At 34.9% G+C, this 23701-nt stretch overlaps 1 protein-coding gene across 1 annotated transcript in view; it reads right to left on the bottom strand.

Annotated features, from left to right (window-relative positions):
• LOC129234161 (uncharacterized) overlaps window positions 1–23701 on the bottom strand; it is a 47990-nt gene that overhangs the window by 7529 nt on the left and 16760 nt on the right. The window contains exons 2-3 of the mRNA XM_054868075.1: window positions 3524–4395; window positions 1347–2330 (exon numbers count right to left, since the gene is read on the bottom strand). Coding sequence (XP_054724050.1) covers window positions 1347–2330; window positions 3524–4395 — 1856 coding nt within the window. The remainder of the gene's footprint in view (window positions 1–1346; window positions 2331–3523; window positions 4396–23701) is intronic.

Genomic DNA, 23701 nt, shown 5'->3' with positions numbered 1-23701 from the left:
TTCAAGCCCTGAGCTAAAGAGAAAAATATGTTACTAGAGACCACGAATATGAAACCGACTTTTCAAACGTACAAAACTGCAGTTTTGCAATGCTCAGGAACCTATAAGCACCTATGGCTCTGCATGTTGGTACAAGTTATTTTGAAAACCGAGGAAGGGGTGCTTTGTTCCAAAGTGAGCTCATAATGTGTTTGTAATCTGTTTCTTTTTAATTGATTATTTAAATCTTTGCGAATCAAATAAGATTGCGAAGCAATCTTCGGGGGTTGGTGAGCGCTAGCGAGCAGAGCCCTCTAGTTTATGAAGAAAAAGGTCGTTACCTCAAAATCGTATTTTTTTGTGCATTTAAGGTAGCAAACAGTTACTCAAGAATATATTTTTTAAAGAATATTTCCACATAATTATGTGACAATGGAAAAAAATGTCCGTGAAAAATTACTGCTCTCAACTTTAGGAAGTTCTTTTGGGGAATTGGAAGTTAAACTTCGAAAAAAAAAAAGGGTTATTATTAAGAAATAAGTGTTCTGCTCAGTTCAGTCTTCCACAGCTAGGATTGCAGATGTTCTCAAATAATTAATCATCATAATTTAATAAGTATTCTTTTGAATTTAATGAGGTTTTAGGTCTAAAAATAAAGAACTTATGCACATTTTGAAGAGAAAAGGGGAATTTTGTCCATTACTCATCCTTTCCTCATCCTATCTGTTACTGGGTAATATCAGAATTGTTGGTATCTGTTAGGTGTCTGTTACTGAGGGTTGAACTTATTTTCGAAATTGCGCAAATAAAAATAGAATTAATTCAGAGGATCCAGAAGCAGCCAAATGTTATATGAGATGTAGTTGCATGGGAGAAAAATACTTTTAAAAGGCTCAGAAAGTTCAGTTAACCTGAGAGCGATGTCATAAGCATGTCTGTTACTGGTGCCATTACCCTATTTTGTTCTCTCAAAAATGACTAAAAATCACGGCTGATTTTAAGTAGCTTACGCAGGTAACAGATTTATTGTCTGATTTCAGTAAGCTTTAAGTGCCTTATTTTTCAAACAAAAGAAAAGCTGCAAAATTTTTGTTTTCTGATATAAATGTTCGTAATAAAATATATTAAAAGTTGGAATAGAAAAAAAAACATAATACCTCATTAATAGTTTTAAGAAAACTTTTCAAATGAAACTAATAAGTACATAAAGAAGTAATTATAAAGAAAAAAGTAAGCTTTGAACATCAGATTTTTTTTTTTTCTGGTATACACAAACAAATATTTATCATTTTAAATAGAACTTTGTCCAATGCAAACAACATATGAATAGCACAGAATAGACTATATTCAGATATTAAAATGCTTACTGGAATATTGTCTTGCCCTACATGAAATCCTAACTTTGCAGAACCAGTGGATGGAGTTTTTTCAATGTTCACAACAGTACTAGAATCTATCCTCAAGGTGGGGCTTAACAATCCACATTCGATAAAGTCTTCCGTTGTCATATTTTCCACTTCCTTAAATTGATTATTTGCTAGTTGAATAATGGCACCTTTCATGAATGACTGTGGGTATTTTAGTTGTGCAGTTGCACCAGGGGAAATTGGAGCAGCTGGTGAAGGAGAACCAGATGAAAGAGAAGAACGGTGATTAAGAAATGTTCCACAAGGACTTGCGCTTACAGATGGAATTCTTGTAGATACTTCTGTTATCGACGATGCAGAGCTTGAAAAAGATCGATAACCTGAAGACGGTATTGATCTAGCTTGCTTCGGAGAGGGCTCACGGTGAGTTCGAATTGGTGGAGCAGAAAGTGGTGCATCTGCTACAATTGACTGAGGTGGATCAACAATATTAATACTTGGTGGCCGTAAAATTCGATGCTTCAGGCTACCTTCTTTACCAGTCGGTAACCTATAGCTTGTGTTAGAAGAGGGTGTAGTTTGCTGGTTAACATATTCTTTAGAGACAGCAAAATCTGAAGCATGGGAGACATTTCCCCCAGTTTCAATTACTGGGCTACAACTGGAAGATCCCATCACAGAATCTATCGAAGTATAGGATTTTCTTCGAGATGGATCCTCCTGCAACAGTGGTACGGTAGGAGATAGTTGTATTCGTACATGACAAGGTTCTCTTTCGAGTGACTGCTGGGTAATCATTACCTCAGGAGAACGACTAATAAGAATACTCCTCCCTTGCTGAAACAACCTATTATGTGGTGATGGTACGGTCAAGTTCGTTGGACTTGCAGTTGAATGAGGGGACTGCAAATATCCAGGAGAACATGGAAGCTGAGTTGTTGAGCCAACACTGTGAACAATAGGAAGATTTGAATAGTTGTCAACCTAAAAGAAAATTATAACATTAAATTAATGTTATAATTAGTAGCCAGAGATTAATAAAAATATTTGGTAAAAACTTATGTACTAAGAACAATGAAAAGAACCGAATTTGCAGATTTAAAAAACTTTCTATTCACATCAGAACAATTACCAGGGGCGTGCACAAGGGGGGAGAAGGGACACCTGTTGACCCAGGCCTGAAGGCGGCCAATATTTTTGAAATTAGGGGTGAAATATATGTAGGGACGTAAGGGCAAACAATATGGATGTGGGCCCATAAAAATCATATGTTGACAGGTCCTAAAATTTTTATGCATGCCCCCAGACTATTGCAAAAGAACAAATCAATATCATATTTTACACAAATGAGGAATTATAAATTTAAATTAACAATATTTTTTAAATAACTAACCCTGCATTAACAATTAACATTAACAATATTAAATTCATAAGTAGTTTTGGCTATACTAACTGCATATGATTTTGAAACTCTTTTGCAATATATTGCAAATTTATAACATTCTAATATTGAACATAAAGTAATGATTTCAAAATTATAGTTTTGAAACGAAATTTACAACATACAATACAACTCGGAGTTAGAAATAAGCACTTGTAATGTGAGTTTCAAAACCAAATATTTTATTCTGACACTCTTGGTGTCAACTTTGATACCAGAAATTTTGGATTATATTTAACTTTTTCTTTGCCAACTTATCACAATTGTGACACAGTGTAGGTGAAAGAAAAGCATAGCGTAAACGCTTAAGTTTTTCTTAATTCAAAATGAATGTTTGTACAACTTCTATTTAGCTGATTTATAATTTCATGTAAGTTTGATTTCTTAAACATGGAACCTAGAATTTTAGTTTTGACTCATAGAAAACTTATCGGCATCATCCATCTCGATGCCTAGATTTAAATTTTAGCATACAAATACAAATTTGATGACCAGCATTAAGCTCTGGGCCCAGCTAGGCTGGTTCTAGTTAGCTATACTCATACTACTACTTTTCTAACATTTCTTTCTCACTATTCATCACCACAGTAATTGAGCTTTTTATAAGTTTAAGTTCTTCTTTGGCTAGTTTCTTAAATCACTGCAAGGGGGTACACAATCAAGCTCTAGAACTGTGAATACCAATAAAAGTTTAAAATAATTTAGCTGTAAATTAAAAGTAACATATTTTGTTTACCTGAAGATAAGTTCTTGTTGGCTCATTATTGATTGGAACATTTGTAGCAACCGACTGAGTAGCAGGGGCTGAATATGAAGATGGTGATGAATATGTGGCTTGAAAAAAACTTGGATAGACTGAATTTCGAGGGGCTTGAGTGTAATACAATGCTGTAGTAGTACCAGCAACTGGAATGGATGAATGTTGAACATGGCGTGTACGCTCAATCTGAAAAGGTGGGGTAAACATCTTCACATTATTCGAATTTGCAGGTCTAGCAATAACAACCTGAGGGGAAAAGAGTGATCCCGCATTTGGAAGCAATATCTGAGATGTATTTTCAGCAACACTATGCAGCGTTGGAGCACTGGAAATTGCTGCCTGGCTTTGTTCCGGAGATGACACATGTCTGTTCAGCGTTCCTTTCGATGCTGCAGAAGCTACTTCTGAGAGCCAGCTCAAATGCTCTGCCCGTGGATTAGTACTACCAGTCATGTTAAGCTTTTCAGCACCATTCATCGGCAACCCCGATAAAATGCCAGGAAAGTGCATTGGAGGAAGTACATCTTTGTAGTCAGTGACGCCCAAATCATTTTCACTCCAATCATTTTTATTCCTCTCATTTATGAAAGAATGTTGTTTAGAAGAAAGGTTCCGTTCACTCGGACAAAACGTGATGGCCGATTCTGAGACACCGAGGCTTGATTTGTCACGTTCACCAACATTTTGCGTAGAGTTATGTTTCTTCCCTGCAGTTGACCAAGGTTTAAATACACTATAGGAGGAATTTAGCAAACCATTGCCAAAAACAGAAAAGTCATTCTTTTTCTTCGCAATTGCATCAAAAGATGGTAAGGCCAAGGATAGCATAGGTTTTCCACAAGACGCATCTGCAAAAGAAAAAAAGAAATATAGTTTTGCTTTCAGTATTGTTTGAAATATAAACTAAACTCAGAGACTGAACAGTCCATGGAAGCCAAGGTCTACTGTTCTTATCTCAGTTTTTGAAACCAAGGGCTCTGGGGTGCAAGGCAGATGTTCCAATAGCTAAATGGGAACCTCAGTGTTTCGTTCCAAGCATATGCTTAGTACTCATTTTATTGGCACACTGAAGGGATAAAAGGCTGAGTTGGCCAAAGCCCAAACCAGATCGTGGAAGCGCAAAATGCTACCACTTAAGTCCCTGGGCTTTTTCCTTAAAATGTACAAACATAAAAGGGAGAAAAACAGTAAAAAGATCTGGGCCTAACTAGGTTGGCCCTTTTCAGTTCATCCTTAATGCACATCAAGAACCATCTAATTGCTTCTGGCAAAGTAATCCAAATGCATAGAACTCTATCATTTTATTGAAATGGTAAGCTTTCCTAATTTCAAGGTTGACTAACTTAAGAAAGTAAACCTTGTCTCTCCCTTCTGAAAAAAAAAATTCTTGTAATGGACTCAATGGTGAAACATCCTAACCCACATTTTAAATTACTCAATATGAATTAATTAAAAGCTGTACAATGCATTTAATAAAATGCATAAATATGAAACTTTTAAACAGCTTTTACTAAAACATTCACACAAAAATTATAAATTTGTCAAGGTATATAAATCACTTGGCTGAACAATTTAAAAATTCATACAAATGAATTTTTAATTTTGAACAATGATTGCCAAAGGTACTATTATTACTATTATAGTTCATTTATTCATCAAAGTTTGAGGAACTGCAAGTAATTTTGAACTTGAAGAATAACAAAATAGTTTATAGACTTAAAATATAAATTTTTATATCAGTTTTTTTGTTTCTTTTTGTTTGAGGAGGGGGGAGGGTGCGATTTCTTAATACATAGTTTGTCAAACCTAAGATATGAAGTGTAACGCTGAAAGTTCCTAGAAACAGAGCAGAAATTTACAACAGTAAAAATGAGCTAAATGCGGAAAATAACTGGAAAAAATAGAAAAAAACAAAATATAATAAAACAATAAAGGATTAACACTATTTGTCAATCTTTCATGTAGCAATTGTGAGAGTGAAAAGAATTTTAAGAATTTTACAGAAAATGAAGAAAAACTTGTTGCTCTTAGAACTTTGCGGGGTTAGAAAGTTGCTAATTAAGCACTAAACGGAAAACAATACAAAGCTGACAAATCTTTTTTATGGTAATTATGCTACAATTGTTAAAATATTTTACATTCGAGGAAGTACTAACATCAAGAAACAGGACTTCAAGTTTAGTCATCAGTGCAGCATTGCAAGTAACAAAGAAAACAGAATGCTTCGGTTTATCAATAGATCTGTTTCAAACAAATCAAAGAAGGTTCTTCTGCTTTCATATAGGAGTTTAGTAAGACCCCATTTGGAGTATGCTGTGCAGTTTTGGTAGCCTTATCTGAGGAAAGATAATTGGTGTACTGGAAAGGGTTCAAAGAAGGGTAACTAGACTAGTAAAGGGACTTTCAGATTTAGATTATGATACCAGGCTTAATATCTATAGCCTGGAACAAAGGAGGGTCAGAGGGACATGATTCAGTTGTTTAAATTTATCAAAATAAATGATGTTAATGGATTAAATTTTTGCATGGAAAGCAGGACAAGGGGTCAATGTTTTAAGCTGTTCAAATCTCAGGCTAACCTGGAAATAAGGAAAAACTACTACTTTAGTAAGGTTGTGGGCACTTGGAACAGCTCACCGGAAGAGGTATCTAGTAATGAGCAAGGCTGCAGATAGCTTTAAGAGGGCCATTGATCTTCATTGGGGACTAATAAATTGACTAGGACCAGCCTAGCTGGGCCTAGAGCCTGTTGCTGGTCGTCACATTTGTATATGAAACATTGAAAAATGTTAGGATTACATTATCACTGCTTCAATGATTTCAAGAGATTGCTCTTCGGGTGGCACAAACGGCCCAATGAATTAATCTCACTTGATAACCCCAACCCACTTTTATAATTTCTCTTTAACAAATCTAACTTATTACCCCGCCGCCGAAAACGCCGTACTCCGGGCTGAAGTTTCAAGTTTCAGAAAACAAATTTATCACATGAGATGAATGGTAGGTACCGCCATCTATTGCGTTTTATAATTACTATAATGATTTTTTACAGAGTGCTAGATTGTTTTTTAAGTTTTTACTTTCAAAAAAAAAAAAAAAAGGAAAGAAAGGCGGGGTGATAATAACCGTTTAGAACAGAGTTCTCAACCTTTTCAGACACGCGGACCGATAAAAATGTGAAAAAAATTTCGTGCACCGGTTATTTATTTTTTTTATAAACAAACGAGAAAAAAACACCCTCATCGTTAGATATTTAATATAATTTACATCCAATAACATTTAAACACAAAACAAAGTAATTATCATAATAATTACTATATATTTAAAAAGAACTTTTTGAAGTCACGAAAAAATATAGATAAAAAAACACAAAATTAACGTAAAATATAAAGAAAAAATATGCCATTATCTTTATTTTATTTATTTTCAATTGAACAAAGAAAAGTTTCAACAAGATCAGGTAAAAATCTCCAAGGACTGATCAAATTTTTCGGCGGCCAGTGACGGTCCGTCGAACAACCTTTTTTTTGAGTCATACTGCTTTCTAGGCGCGGATTTCGATTTTCCGGTAAATATAATGTTAGTTTATTTTGATGACTATTTTTTCATTTTTAACCTGCGTCGCAGACTGATGAAAAAAGTTCTGCTGGAGCTGAGGACACGTTTGAAGGCACTAAAACGATGTAACAAGATTAGCGTAGCTCAAGATGCAAAGTAAGTTTTCTGCTGACAAAGATTCAAGAGCCTTGTGTTTCACTGCTAACAAGTGAACAAAGGTTCAAAAAAAAAAAAAAAAAAAAAAGGAGCCCGGAGGGCGGGGGAGGTACTCTAGAATTTGCAGAAGCCGGAGGGTGCAACATCGATTTTGTGAGATGGGCACAATGGCCGTAGTCCCGTAGTTAAACATTCATGTAAAGTCAAGGTGACTTACATGACAGGGCTCTCCCAAAACAGACGTGGCTCCAAGGGAGGGGCAGGGGGGGCAATTGCCCCCCTGTCGGAAACGTCTTGCCCCCCCGTCGGGGAAAATTTAGTATTTCGTCGGGGAATCTGTTTGCTTTGGCGTTTATCGTAAATGATAAAAATTTTCTCATATATGAACTCGAAAAAAAAATTAGTAGAAAAAAGTAGAAGTATCTTATATATATATATATATATATATATATATATATATAAAGGAAACAAAAATTAAATCCCCTTTGAGGCAAGGTTAGCCCGAGTCCGTATAACGTCGTCCAGATGGTGACAAAATATAGCTATTGCTTCGGGGGAAATGGTGTGTTTTGATCCTTGACATTTCTGTTTGTCGATGCAGGGGATGCAGGGTGTCGATGAGCAGGACTAGAGAATACAAGGGCTAGCTCGTTCCTTTGATCTTTTCATCCGCCGCGAAGTGGACAGCGAGAAGAGAAAACTCGTTTTTGACGTCATCGGGTACACTCCGCGGGACAATATCCACAGCGTATGCCCTAAGAACTGTGGTATGCCTTAGTTAAAATACAATTAAAGAATTTTTACTCTGTACAAGGATTGTTGAAGAGGCAGTTGAAGGGGCTGAGGCCGCTCCCAGACAAGGCTAAAAATCATTTATTATGAATGAGGATATGAATATTGTCTTCAAGGTTTGATTTCAATTTTCAAATGTCTCATAACATTTGACTACGGTTTCTTCAGCTCCTGCTCTTGCTCCTGCGCTAAATCTGTTGGCAGGTTATTTTCCCTTCACGTTATGCTAAAGTAAAGGTCACATTTTATAGAATCGAAAATATTTGTGGGTAATTATATTTGAAAGTATTGAAAATGCCTTCACGTGCTGATTTCCTAGTTGCTGAAAAAGTTCTGGAAACTTAAGCTTCCCCTCAAGATTTTCAAAGAGCTCAAAACACACCCAAAAATTTAGGAATACAACCTTTTTTTCTGTTTGGAAATGCTTTTTATTTATTTATTTATTTATTTTTATTGAATACTAACTTTGAAGCTGCTTCAATAAATAATTGGGGGAAGAATTTTAAAAAGTTAAGATAAAGAACAAGACAAATTTTATAAAATGTGGTGTACGAAGTTATTTTTTAATGTAGGATTTGATTCAACCCTGTCACAATGCAAATTTATGTTATTTAATTAGTTTAGTAACGGCACTGTGAGACCGTAATAAATTTCCTTCAACCGTAAAATTACAATGCATTTAGATGTAATGCAAGAAATTTCTTTGTAAATATTATTCAATAGATTTAACTCTACAATTTCTTGAACACTGTATCCCCATGCTTAAAATATATAATAATTCGCATTGATGCGACAATGACTTAAAGATGGGAGAAGAGAGATTGAAAATGAGTACTATATCGTGATTATCTCAATCGTGTATCTATTTTTGTAAAGAAGCTTTTTTTTGTGATTATTTAAAGCTTTCAAATCAGATACATTAGTGTTTTTATGATTGTACAAAAGCTAGGCCATTTAATTGGTCTTCTGTATTGAAAGATCAATTGCCTGACCCATATAAAAAGGCTATTGAACTTTTTTCTTGAGTAAGAACATTTGGAAGAATCCGATATTTGAATGAAAAACTTTCTGAGGACAAAAGTTAAGCCGGCAGAAATATTTTTTTTAATGGATTTTATCACAGAAGAAAACTTTGTAGAATATTGGGAAAGATTTCATTTATTACTGTAACGTAATGTTTTGGAGAATTCAGACATGAAGAAATTTTTCAGTCTACAAATAAGTTAGCTTTATAAATTTGGTGATAATCATTGAAACTTTAAATTTGGTTTACGTTGCTAAATTTCAATATGTTATTTTTAAATTGAAGTGATTGAAATGCTGATTAACGATTTCAGTAAACACCTATTAATCTGGACTTCGCTTTATCCGGACAACCATTTGAATGTACATACGGTATAAAAAAAGAACGCGTTAGCGCAATAGTGTATTTTTGTAAGGCTGTAACTTTATTTTTTTAACTTTTTCTAATGCAGTTTGATATTTCATTCTCTTTAATTCAAAATACAATTTTTACTGTGTTCAAGTATTTTACTTATGTACATTGGTTCAATTTATAGATCACTTTGCTTAATTCGTTTTAAACAATCTAGATGACCTGGATCCTCAATTAGTCCAGGTTAATGAGGTTCTACTTCAGTTTTCAAATACAACGTTTGTTAAGATTCTTGGTCAGAGTTATAGTTACTTCGTGAAAAAAAACTTCCTCTAAAAATATCGGCAGTATTTAGATTCAAATGGGTTATCGCGAAATTCCAATATGTTTTAGTTATTCCTTATATCCATCTTATCTCTTTCATTTTCTTTGAGACAAGGTTGAAATAACAATATTATTATTATTTTTTAAAGTCGAAACTGACAAAATTATGTACACACATGAGGAAACTTGACAAGCACAGTAAATTATTTTCATTCCTTTATAAGTTCAATTTTATTGCGCAGAATTTCCGCTTTCTACCCCTTTATAAAACATGCATATTGGATAAAGAATATCGAAAACTACACAATAGGAACTTAAAATTTGTATTGTAGATTTCTATTATGTTTATTGTCTTTGGTATCGCTTATTAACTTGTCGATAAGATTCAAAACATTTACCCTTGTATTTCATTTTTTTTGAAGCTTAACCCTCAAGAAACTTTTAAACATAAAAACGGGGAAAGAGAGTGAAGAATTACGCACGCAAGCACTATACAAATGTTCCAGATCGAGTCTACCCAGTGACGTCACTGGCACTTTCCCCCTCGTTCCTACTTTCGCGGCGCTAAGAGCCAGCCCTTCTAACTTCTATAGTCCTGGTCGATGAGCTGGTTTTGACCTCAGGGTGTCCACTTAGACTAAAAGAGTACCCTCCCCGTCCCTGCAGAATGTAGTGGTGATTACCGGTCAGACCTAAGGCGTCGTCATCGGGTTACGAGATAAATACGTACCGAATGACAATAGCCGAGACGAGAGGAGAGGGGGGGGGGGGGTGTCATGGGAGAAAAAACATGCTTCGGAGATTTTTGCTTTTCTATTACATTCGCTAAACAGCTCTTCATCAGCATGTCAAGTGTGCAGACGCAGACGCACTCATTGGTGCGTTTTAAAGTACTTTATTTTCACTCAGAAGTTACAAGTAAGTTATTACTATAGTTATTTACAACTTTTCTGATTATTGTTGGAGTATTCTGCAACAAAACATATCGATGAGTAAACTATCCTTTTACCTCATACAAGGAAGTGTACTAAAGTAGATTTAATGTTTTAATTTTTTAGTGTAATGATGTCTTGTCGGCAAATGCTAAATGCAGGAAAAAAATTCTTTGGACTAATATAATAAAAGCAAATAGATGTTTAACATTTTAAATACATTTTTCTCAAAAACTTATATTGATCTTTTTTGTAGACTGCATAATAGTTTTGTTGGGAATGAAGAAGAAATGAGAATGATTTACTAAACATTGGGCTTGGCGAATCAACACACCAAACAATCATTGGATTATTAAACGTCGGGTTGGTGGCATCGGGCGTCGGGTTGGTAACATCGGGTTTGGGTTCTTTTTGAGAAAAATGTCTGGGGGAGGGGGAGGGGCGAACCTTTTGGAAAAGGCAAAATTAAAGAAATAAATAAATCATGTGTTAAAAGCAATTGAAAACATACATTTTGCTTCCAAATTTATTTTCTTCAGATGTTATCATGTAGTCGAAACTCATGTTTCTAACTTTAAAGTAAAAGCTGCGCTTAGCCCAGACCGCTGTTATCATTTGATCGGACCAAGTCCAATTCAAAAGTCAACATTGCTCCTTCGAGATCGATCAAACCATCTTACAGACTGATACCAGACTCAATCTTGTTTAATTTTTTTTTTTTCAAGCTATATTCTATTTTTTTTATTACGCTTTTTTTTTTCCAAGTACTAAAATAGTGTAAAAAAGCAGTGCTGCGCAATCAGAGTCGGACAGATTTTGGAGACAAAGAGTCTGAGTCGGCATTTGTAGGTTAAAAATTCCAAGAGTCGGAGTCATTTTCCCTCAATGCCTGTAACACTGCCAGTGATCGCGGGGTCGGAGTGAGAGTTGGAGTCGAACTGATTTTAAGGTAAAGGAGTCGGAGTTGAATTGTTTGTCGGTGAGTTGAAGGGGTGATTAAAAACTAATTGTATCGAAAGCCAATATGAGCAAGAAGCAATGAGTTGTCTTTTCGTTTCCCGCGCTGTATCTCTCTGTCGACTGCTGTCATTGGTTTTTCGAATCGAAAACAATTTTTACTGTGTATTATCTTAATTTTTGAAAGAGTTTATAACTTAAAAAAAGTTTTGTTTGCCTATTTCTGTCCTGATATTTTTGTAGTTCCAACTACATCTTATAAGGCTTCAAAATGTAGAATTTTATATCTATTTTTCAATATTTCCTCCGGGGAAGAAATCCCCGGGCCCCCTACAATTGGGAATATTTTGTACTCCACTTAAAGGGGAGTCATGTGTCAATTTCTTGATAACATTTCCCCTCTTAAGGTCAATCTAACACAGGACATCAGGAAAAACACATTAAAACACGATCAACAAAAATTAAAGTATTGCTGTATGTATCAGATGAAAGAGACAGACATAGTAAAGGAGAGAAAAAAAATTAAAAAAAAAAGCCTCTCTCTCTCTTACACCACCGAGAGAAACGTTGTTAAAACTACAAAAGGGGTCCCATACCTAAAATAGCTTAGGTATGGGACTAACCGATGGTACCGTTAAATCCAGCCCTGAGTTTGAGTCGGCTATTTTCCCTCCGACTCCGTAGATCTGCAAAAATGGTCCATGTAGATAAGTTTTGAGGTAAGACGTTGAATTTGCATCCCCCCCCCCTTAGTCTGGAAAGTGAATTAAAACTTGAAATTTGAAAGTATGACAGATTTCAACTGGCATGTTCAATAAAAAGTTTGAAACTAATGGTTATGCATTTTCGAATTATGAATGCTTCAAAAAATTTGAAAAATAAAAAAGTTAGGTATATAGTTAATTTAAAAAAAAGAAAAACCTTACACAAGAGAAACTTGTGCAATTAATGTTAATTACTTTGATACTTAATAGGTTTGTTTATGGCGTAATATCGTCGGCACTATGCTGAACTACCGAATGTGAAAATTGGCTCTTTTCAGGAGAGCCGAAACAATATTTTTGTCCACCAGACGCTTTAGTTATTTTCAATGTTTTGATTTTTATAAATAACAGTAAATAAGTGTAAATCTTATTGTTTGAAGTACAGTAAACCCTCGATTATCCACGAGCGGATTATCCGCGAAAGTCTCAGAAAAAGAAAAAAAAAATAGTTAACTTAATCCTTGTGGAGAAAATTTTTGTTCTTCAAAAACACGGATCTGAAATCAATTCGTCCCAGATTTTTTTTTCCCTTTCCCATGACAAGTGCTCCTTCTCAAAAAACATGAAAGTCGTTATGCATTTTCATCAACTTCTCTTTGACACGTGCCTCAAGGGAAAGCGTTCAGCTGATTTCGGTAAAACACATGTGTTTACTGAAGACCCCTAGTTTATCCCCGAAGGAGCGTATGACATTATCCTTATCATCTGTTCCGATTGAGAAAGGCTAGGAAAACGCCTGCAGGTCTTCTGGGAATTCTCTGATGGGGGTGGTCTTTTTTGTTGTGGTCACTGTTTTCACTTCTGGGCTGTTGAATGTTTTAGGTTGACGGAAAGTTTCTACTCATGATTTAAATTTTAATTTATTCTAGTTCTGTAGAGCTTGAAATACAAATATTTTTTAATGCCGCATCTCTTTTAAACGTTTCACGTTTTATTTACAATACAATCATTCTCAAGCAAAAGATAATTTCTGTCTTCTTTACCTCTGGTTTTAAACCTTTTTCGCATTATCCGCGACTTTCGTTATCCGCGGTATCTGGGCCACTAATTCCGCGGATAATGGGGAGTGTACAGTAGTAATAGCCCTTTTTGAATACTACGGCAAACCATTGAATTTGAAAAACGAGATTCGCGATTTTTCACCTTCGTTTGTACCGAGTGCAGATCATATTATCAAGTTTCGTTTTTTTTTTTTTTTTGGATTACACAAAACACGCACACACACACATTACTTTCGTTTAGTACATTCAAAAACTTAGAACCAACGGTGAGCAGTTGAAGTCGGACTGATTTTGAGGCAAAGAAGTCGGAGTCAGGAGTCGAAGGTTTAAAAATTCAACAGTCGGAGTCGATCATTTTCCCTTAAAATCTGCAACTCTGCCAGTTTGGGTGGAATCAGAGTCGAAGGCTCTAAAATTCCCTGCGGAGTCGGTCATTTTTCTTCCGACTCCGCAGTCCTGCTTAGAACTGCTGGTGTGACTATTCATTTCAATAATTCTCGCTCACTACATTTTAACTTTTATTTTCTATTTCAAACACGCTTCGGCGGCCCACACATTTTCCTCCAAATAGCTGTGATTTGTACGATGATATTTTTAAAAATCTAGGAATGAAATATGTTTGCGGCCCCTATGAAACTATCATGATTATTCATCTGATTACCCCGGTTGCCCGCCGGCTCCATCCACCACCAGCTAGGCCTAATCGATGTAGAACTTTTATTACCATACAAATTAATTAAAAATCGTAAAAATTTGCACCTTTTCTAATTTTTTTAGCGCAAAATTTTTACCCGTTTCCAATTTCTATTTGTTATCAAATAAAATACTTGTAATGAGTTTTAGCAAACTAGGCTCTTCAAAAGATTTTCAATTTTTTCTCTTGATTCTGCGCTAGCAAAACTTAGTAGTTGTAATCGTTTTCCCTTTTCCATGCTTTCCCAAGTTATCCCGGAAAAATAATATAATGAAAGAAAATATAAATAAATTTAATTTTATACCTGTTCTGATTCGCGAGGTTCATCTAAATATAAAGCTAGGCATCGGACTCAAGTTTCTTCTGAATTTTTTAACTTAATATTAGTTACTCTTCTTTTGTTTACTTAAGATGTGAGTTTCTCTGCTCCCCAATAAATATTTTGAGCTAGTGGATGAGCACCGCTATAACCTTGAGCCCTGGAGTTTCCCTCCGTAAAATTTGTGTGTTTATAAGGTTTGATTACGGAAGGCGGGGGGGGGGGGGGGGGGGGGAGAGGAACCGTCAGTATCTTAATCGATCACTAACCCCATCACCCTAACGTTACCAAACATGTCCTACGATTGCGTTTTCGATGCATCAATTTTAAAACTTTTTCGGGGGTGCACCTCGACTCTCACTCCCTATAAAATACCATTACAGATCGACGAAAATTTCGTTTATTGGACTTCAATTTCTTAAAATTTTTTGGGGGTGAGCACCCAAACCCTTCTCTCCATGAAATTACCGAAGATCATCTAAAATTGCGTTTTCAGAGCTACAATTTCGAAAATTTCCCGGGGGAGAACCCTCGAACCCCCCTCATTTCTACACGCACAACTAAATTCCTGTTGTTAAGTTTCTTTCTCTGCATAAAACTCTGTTGAACACACATTTATAATGATTTTACATCATATTCAGATTTTTCGTCAAATTCTAATTCTCAGACAGTTTTAGTTTATTGATCTCGCGATGACCCTGCTCACAAAAGCCTAGTTTCATGTTTTTCATTTTAAATTTAATTTTTTTCCCTACATATTTCATTTTATCTATTTTAAAATTTTTATTTTTTGCTTTTAATTTTTATAGGGAATTCGTGTTCTTAGACACAAAGAATGATTAAATTCTTTGTCATTTGAATTAGAGGGGGCAGAGCCTGATTACCGCTGGGGCATGTGGGGCACAGGCCCCTCCTCTTAGATTTCAGGGGGGCCTAAAATCCCCTTAATTTATCATGTTAATTAAAAATAAATAATGATTTCACTCAGAATCTAGAGTACAATGATATCATTGATAGTTTTGCAAACGCCAAAACAAGGAAAAAATCTATTTGTTTATAAAAATTTGCCTTAAAAGTGTGATCTCTTTGCAAATCAGAAAACCACTCCAAATTTAGTCTGTACTTACTATTAAAAGTTATATGATAGATCATTTTGGTATTTACGGTTTACTGCAACGGGCAAAGTTTAACCACATTTACATATTTATCGTAAACTACTAAATCTCTTCTACTTTTTAAATGTATATATTACAGTGATATGAGGTACCACCAAATTTAGTACGGTTGTGTAAAAACGCAAGTATCGAAATATTTCATTGCTTCAACATATAAAAAAAAAGCTGGAATGGGGGGAGGGAGGGGCGGCACAAAATGAATTTCCTGAAATAGAAATGTGCCCCATGTCTAGTGTCAGGATGATCAGGCTCTGGGGGGGGGGGAATCTTGCAAACTAAAATTTGTCTATGCCCCCCTGTCGGGCAAGTTTGCCACCCTGTCGGGGACTTCCTAGCGCCACCACTGTCCCAAAAACATTCTATGGGGTAGAATTTAATCCTTATTCATGGCCCAGAGCATTGCAGTGTTATAAAAGGACCCCCCCCCCCATATTGTCTCAATAGACTTAAAAAATTTCGACCCTTACTTTTTTCATCTAGAGTCACTGATGCTCAATTACGGGCCCGATTGACGTGCAGTATTCGTAACTCCAACTATTTATAGGGGGCACTGCAGCCACAGTCTAACGTCGGATGAAAAAGGTAAAACAAACGCACGCGGTAGGGTAAAAAATGCTAATAAGCCTAGTAATTTTTGTTTGTATGCATATTTTTTTTTTTTTTTTTTGCTTTATTCTTTTAAATTATTTTTTAAAGTCTTGTGGATATTCTGGCCCACGTAGAAAGAAATGAGAATTCAAGAAGCATTACTAAACGTCAGAAATTAATGCAAATTACGTAGTTCGTAGTTCTAAGCAGCTATTTCCACGAAGTTGAATTCAATATTGATAAATTCTTGATGGAACTACATTTTCATTGTGATCATAAGACTGAAAAGAACAACATTTAATTCTAGATGAATTAATTACATGACAATACGATTAATTGATTATCAAAAGAGGAAGATGATACTTCTTTGCCTTGCTTGGCTAGCGCTAATTGTTTTGGAATTTGTAGCTGAGTTAGTTTTCTCAAATTGCCGAATCAGTTAATTTAAAATGTTTCTGTTTCGTATGTTTCTAATTTCTGAATTATGATTTAATCCGTCATGCTATGCAAATCATCAACAAAATTTTCACGAATATATGGTGGTAGTTTTCTTTTTAATTGATCTACCATTATTTCTTTCAACTTATCGAATTCTGTAATATTTCTACCATTTTATTCCACTCATGATAAAAAATAAAAATGGTTTAACTGACATGCGAAATCTTGCCAAGGGTTCTTTGCTCGCACAAATACTAAAACTATAACTCTAAACAAATTTTTGGTGAAACTCTTCAGCTGAGAATGAAAGCAATAAAGTAAAGTCGCACACTATTTTGCGATGAGAATTCTCGGCTTTTGTTTTCGCTTCAAATTTCTTTGTCGGTTAAATCTTTTTCATTTCGTTCTACGATAATATATTCAAGAAAATATTTTGCATACTGTCCATTTCAACTAGATGCTGCAGTAAAATAAGGTTAGTTAAATCCATTATTTTAAAACTAGGCGGAGATGAAAGCCCGAATTCTACTGCTAATGTTATTAAATCCATGGGCGGATTTATGGGGGGGCAGAGGGGGGCAATGCCCCCCCCCCCCCAGTTTTGGGAGAACTTTATATAGTAACAACACATTTTAAATTTTTTTTAAAAAAATCATTATTTTTTTCATTTTTGAATAGTTCAGAAGGGCATGGGTGGATTTATAGGAAGGGGCATAGAAGGCAATCCCCCCAGTTTTTGGGAGGACTTCATATAGTAACAACACATCTTCCAAAATCTTAAAACAAAAAAATATTTATTTATTTATTTATTTATTTATTACTATTTTTTTTAATATCTCAATGAAAATGAAGAGATTAGCGAATGTCCTTTTCTGATGGGAGAAAAGAAGGAAAAAAAAGAACATTAAATACTAATAGTACAGCTGTCACTGGGGTGCTGAGAATGTTTAAATTCACTATTTGACTGAAAACCATTTGGACAAGTATATAAATGGAAATATAGGCTAAACGAGTTATGCATTCAGCTGCAACATTTATAATAATTGTCGATTATTTTTACAAATTAGAACCTAAAACAAAGGGAACCCCCCTCCCCCATTTACGCTAACAGAAGGTCTACTCGTTATAATTTGTTTTTGTTTTTCTTTTCAGAATGTTTATTTTCAATTTGCGTGATTTCAAAAACTGGATATTTTGTGTTGTTACAGACGAAAGATTTCGAAGAACCTTCTGGATTCACACGCTCAGATTGGTAAAATTGTAAAAATCCTTTAACTGTAAAAACTGACGAATTTTCGTAAAAATTACAAAAATCTGCAGGTAAGAGTGAATTACATACAGGACCGGATTTGCCTATAAAATAAACAAGCTATAGCTTAGGGCCACTTCTTTGAAGTGAGCCCGTAACTCGCAAAAAATTGCATGATTCGCTCCTTAGAAAAAGGAAAGTGCTTGAAAAAACTAATTTGATTTTCAAGAGCTTGAAAGCCTTGAATATTTGGAAACGTGTGATTACAAACCTTAAATTTTAAAATTTCTAGCAAATGGTAGGGGGAGGAATGCCAAAATATGTCAAATTCAACTCCTTGCTACATCCTGCATCAAAAGAGTAAAAATCATGGTTCTTTTGTTTGTAACATATTACTTGAAATAAATTTTTCTGACTCACATGTTTCATACCTTGCTCTTTATTTAATCCCGAATGCAGTATTTTGGAAATTCTTTTGTATTGATTGCTTTTATCTTGTTTCTACTGCATATTGTTAAGCTGTTTAGCCCAGAAAAGAAAAAAACTAGTATGTTGTGGCCATCACGAAACTTTCTTCTATATTTTTCTTTATTTTTCTGATCCCTCCCCATGCTTGACGAGGAAGCAATATTCCCAACAAAAACGAAATTACACATGCAAAAACTTGACCATCCCAATGTCTGAATTATTGCAAAAGCAAAGCAAAGAGCGAAAATTGAAAGTTATTTTAAAAGCCTTGCTTGAATTAATTACAAATATTTTATTTGTTAACAAATATAAGATGGCAACAGTTAAAAATTTTAAATCATTGAGATAATATTTCTGATCATTTCCATACAATTAAAATCACGAGAAATACGCAGACGATAATCTATTACGATTTATCTTTCTTATTGTTGCATTAATAAAACTATTTTTATTCGCTAAAAAATAATGATAATAAAAATAAATCAGCACCTCTTGGCGCGATTGGCGCCAAAGTTGAACCAAAGCCTGTTTACATATAGATTTACATATATTCCAAATTTCAACCAGAACGTAGCATTACTTCTTGAGATAGGGCACTCACAATGGAAAAAAAGAACGGGCGATTGCGCTACCCCCTTTTTAGCTGTTGACACCAAAACAAAATCAGCTCTTATACCCACTAAGGGGTACTTGCCGATAAATTTTTCTTTCATTCCGTTCATTATTTCTTGAGATACAGCAGGCACAATTGACGACGAAAAACGTTCTATAGCTCAACCCCCGTTTGAGTTATTGACACCAAAATTGAATCAGCACCTGTTCTTGTTAATGGCAACATATGGACCAAATTTTGTTTGATTCCGCCAGTTACTTCCTGAGGAATAGCAATCACGCGTAACTCAAAAAACGTCCCATTGCTCCACCCCCCTTGGAGGAATTCGCGCCAAAAACCAATGGGCACAAGTTCACATAGGGGCACATATGTGTACCAAGTTTCGTTCGATTTCATGCGGTAGTTTTTGCTGTAGCGCGGCCACAAAAAACTGGTCACACACAGACGTGACACACACACATACACACACACACATACATACACACACATACATACATACACACACACAGACAGACAGACATTTTCAAAAAATAGTCGAAATGGACTCAGCACACCTCAAAACGCTCGAATCCGTCAAAATTCGAAATTCGAAAATTTGCACGAATCCAATACTTTCTTCTATGTATTAGATATAGAAGAAAGTAAAAATGATACACTACTTCCATTCCTTTTCGTTTTCTGCCCTGCTTATAATTTTAAAAAAGGTTATTGTAATGAGAATTCTATAGTTTATTTTTTCTTTTAAACTTAAAATAGCTGTTTTTTTACAAAGTTTGAACAATACTGTACAACTGTAATCTAGTACTCAATTTCAGAGACTGGAAAGTGCAAATGAGGTGCCTTAAATTATTAAATGTTCTAAAACCCTTGAAAAGAATTGATGCAGTATAACCTACTAGGGCTCTTGTGCCAAAAAAACCCAATCTAACCAACCAAACCTTGAAAATAATTAGACAAGTTTTTGAAACTCCTAAGCAAAGTGTGCTTCAATTTTATTTCTTATCAAGTGTATAAATTATGAATTGTTCAAATAAGTAGTATGTTACTCTCATGTTACTTATTTTCTAAATTTGTACACCATTTCTTTTAAAGTATTAACTTACATCACAAAGCACATTTAAATCATAAAAATTTAAAAATATATATATTTGTCTATTTTTCCGAGATTTTTGTCTATCTAATTAACCATTATAAGGCTTCAAAATGCAGGATTTTATATCCGTTTTACAAAATTTCCTCCGGGGGAAAACCCCCCGGACCCCCTAAAATTGGAGACATTCTATATCCCACTTAAAAGGGAGCCCTGAGTCACTCTCTTGATACCAGTCACCCTCTTAAGCTCAATTCAAAAAGGACAGCATGAAAACACACATTAATGAAAACGACACAAAAAAAAGTAAAGCATGGTCTTATGCATCACAGGAAAACAAACCAAAACTTGGGGGGTGGGGAATTAAAAATGTTGCTCAAAAAAGATCCTGCCCCCCCCCCCCCCCAGGAACTCAGTCTTAAATCCGCCTATGATTAAATCCTTCTTTCAAGCTTAAGAAAAGAAAAAAAAACACCATATTCTTACAAAGTCACACAAAACAATCAAAAATTTTATCTGGTATAACGTTATCCTCTTCAAAAAAAAAAAAAAACTTTGAACAGATGAGCATTTTAGCGAATTTTGTTAATCTAGTTTTCGTGTCTACGATTTCGATATTTACGACAATCATCTCACCTTTTAGAGGAAAATAATAAAAACTAACATTATTTTGAGAAGCTCGCGAATACCATTAAGGGACGAAACAATTTCTGTTGCTGAAAGCAATCTAAGACACATCGAATGCGTCAATAAATACTCATAACAAACTGCCTATGTTTGCCAACGGACACACGCGGAACGCAATGTTTTACCTTTTTCTTTAATTTTATAAATCACCGCGAGGTAGCGTATTCGAGCGCTGGAATTGCGAATTGTAGGCTATCCTTGGAAATAATCCAAAATCCGTCTTGGGTTTGATAATCTACCCCTACCAAGTAACGTAAACAAATGAATATTGTGTTTACCTCTCTGAGCGGCCGCTCCTCCGTTCGGTAAAATTTTGGCCGTCAGGAGGGGTTGGCCGCTTTTAAAGAGTTTTCATCACAGTCGCAATATAATTTCTATAATTCATTATCTAAGCAAGTAACAAATAAAAATGAAGCTTGAGACTTTTCTAAAATAGAAATAGTTCTTTATATAATTATTGCTCACATTTTTCTAAGGATACAATTTGTGACAGAAGTTTTTACTCTTCTCCTACAAGTGTTTCCAAGTACGTTTTTCAGTTTAAAACGTTGATATCTAATCAATTTATTTCATTACATCCGAATTTCCGATGACTAAATCTATTGTCCCCAAAATCACATCAGTTGAAAACAAGGTTGGCATGATTCAAATCAACTGATTTAAATGATGATTTAAAATCTAGATTTATCAGTTGAGTTTTTTTTTTTTTTTTTTTTAATCATACAGAAAGTTTTGAATAAGAATCAAATAGGTAAATACCACGAAAGATACGAACAAGCAATTTATGCATGCCATTGTGTAGGAATTTTATTAAGCCCATCTGTCTTAAATCGAAATGAAATTTCAATTAGTGTGGATGAAAATAATCAAGGTTTGGAATTTCTGAAAGAAATATGTTCAAGCCTTGTCAGCATTGTAGCAAATTTCCAAACAAGAAGTGGCCCAGTTCAAAAATCAGCATTGATTGATAAAAATCTAACAGATACAATGACCGATTATGACTGGTGGGGTTCATTCTATGCAATGGGAGATAGAAAGAGCATCACAGAACCAGAAACTAAATTCGTAACACTAAATAACCACCGGCCCTAGGTTTTGCAGGCCCTCAATTAAAAAATATTAAGGATTGTATTAATTATTGGGGTATCCATCATAAGAGTAATGTCAACGCCCCCCCCCCTTTCAAAAAGTGAGAAAAAATCCCTAGAAATAGCCTCTTAAAGATTTTAACGACTCATTTTCAGCGATGCCTTCCCCCATAAATCAAACAAATGTATCTTAGTATAATTTAACCCTAATTTTACCTAATTAAAATTTAATTTTAAAAAATTTCGACATAATCCCGTCATGCATATATTTTAGCATTGACTTGGAGGAAGGGGAGTATCAGGACAGGAATTCAAGGACCACCTTAATTGCGATATAGAATATCCTTAGTTTTAGGGGGTCCGGGGTTTCTCCCCCGGGGAAAATATTGAAAAATAGATGCACAATTCTGCGTTTTGAGGCCTTATAAAACATAATTCAAACTACAGAAATATCAGGAAAAAAATAGGCAAACCAATTTTCACTCTTCTGCAAATGAAAATGCAATATATATATATATATATATATATATATATATATATATATATATATATATATATATATAAGGTTCGACAAATCTTCGACATAGCTCGACTGCAAGATGAGAAAAGCAACTTTCCAAATGCGAGGACACCCTGTAAAACATATACAGTCAATTCGCGATAACTCGAATCTAAAGAGAACGCCGAAAAACTTGGTCTTATCGGAAATTCGACTTACCGCTAGTTTTGGTTTTCGACATTTAAATATTAAAAACTATCGAATATTTTAATTAATATGTACATATAACAGACAAGGGCGCCCATATGTAAAATTGTAAGGGGGGGCTCAAATATTTTCCCCGTGGTTTAGCTGATATTTTCTCCATAGAAACCGATTTCAGGACAGATTAGAGTCATTAAAATTTGACATTTTTAATAACTTATTCATTCATTAATGGATGGAGAAGAAATGTTTTTACATTTTTGGAAAGAAAAAAGTACAAAAAGCAAAGAAGTACCATTTTTAAAGGGGGGGGGGGGCTCGAGCCCCCTTGCCCCCTATATGGGCGCCCATGATAACAGACAAAATTATAGACCTTAAAAGTTTTTACGTACAATATGTATAGTTTAATCAAAGATATTGAGAGAAAAGATTCAAAAGCATGGTTTTGATTTCGATACCTGCTGGAACCACAGAGTTGACAGAGTACTTGCTTAGCATTCTTTAATAGTAAAGAAAACTCACTCTGTTTCTCAGGAACTTATCGGCAAATGATCGAACTAAAGAATGAAGGGGAATGCATCTTAACTTAGGTCAGTCATTGAATAAAGGTACAATCAGTTGACAACTTGACAGCTTAAAAGCAAATTCGTAGTACCGCAACATGTCAGAGTGTAAACAGTACAGTAAAACAAGAGGAAACAAGCTAGCTCATTTCCGCACGGTGCTCTTCTTGCTTTAGAGGTTTTTTTTGCAGGAATTGTATGTGAAGTAATAATTTTTCGCTCATAGTCACTTTTTTTTTCGTTCTTTCAAAATAAATTTTGAGTCAACTTTGAAAAACCTTCAAGTTAAAGAAGTTAACTTCGAGATAATGAGAATAATTAGCAAGTAATAAAAGACAAAGGAGTCGGGGCTTCATAAAAACTTCGAGTTATAGTAATATTCGAGTTATCGGATTTCCGAGTTATTGCGAATTGACTGTGTTTAACTTAGAAGTATTTGGTCATTAAAGCAAAATAAACCAGCCGAAATATTAGCGAGTCTCTCAGGTTATAGTGCCTAGAAAGAGTAGTGTGCCGACCCCGGCGCTTTTTCCCCACGATTCTTGAAGAGAAATTGTATGAAAACCGCTAGAGGGCAGTGCGGTCGAGGTGCACGTTCAATTTCGCGGTGTTTACATTAG

The sequence above is a fragment of the Uloborus diversus genome, chromosome 1 (assembly GCF_026930045.1).
Source record: "Uloborus diversus isolate 005 chromosome 1, Udiv.v.3.1, whole genome shotgun sequence".
Lineage (NCBI taxonomy): Eukaryota > Metazoa > Arthropoda > Arachnida > Araneae > Uloboridae > Uloborus > Uloborus diversus.
Note: the sequence above shows the minus strand (reverse complement) of the source record. Positions and strands in the feature narration are given on the sequence as shown.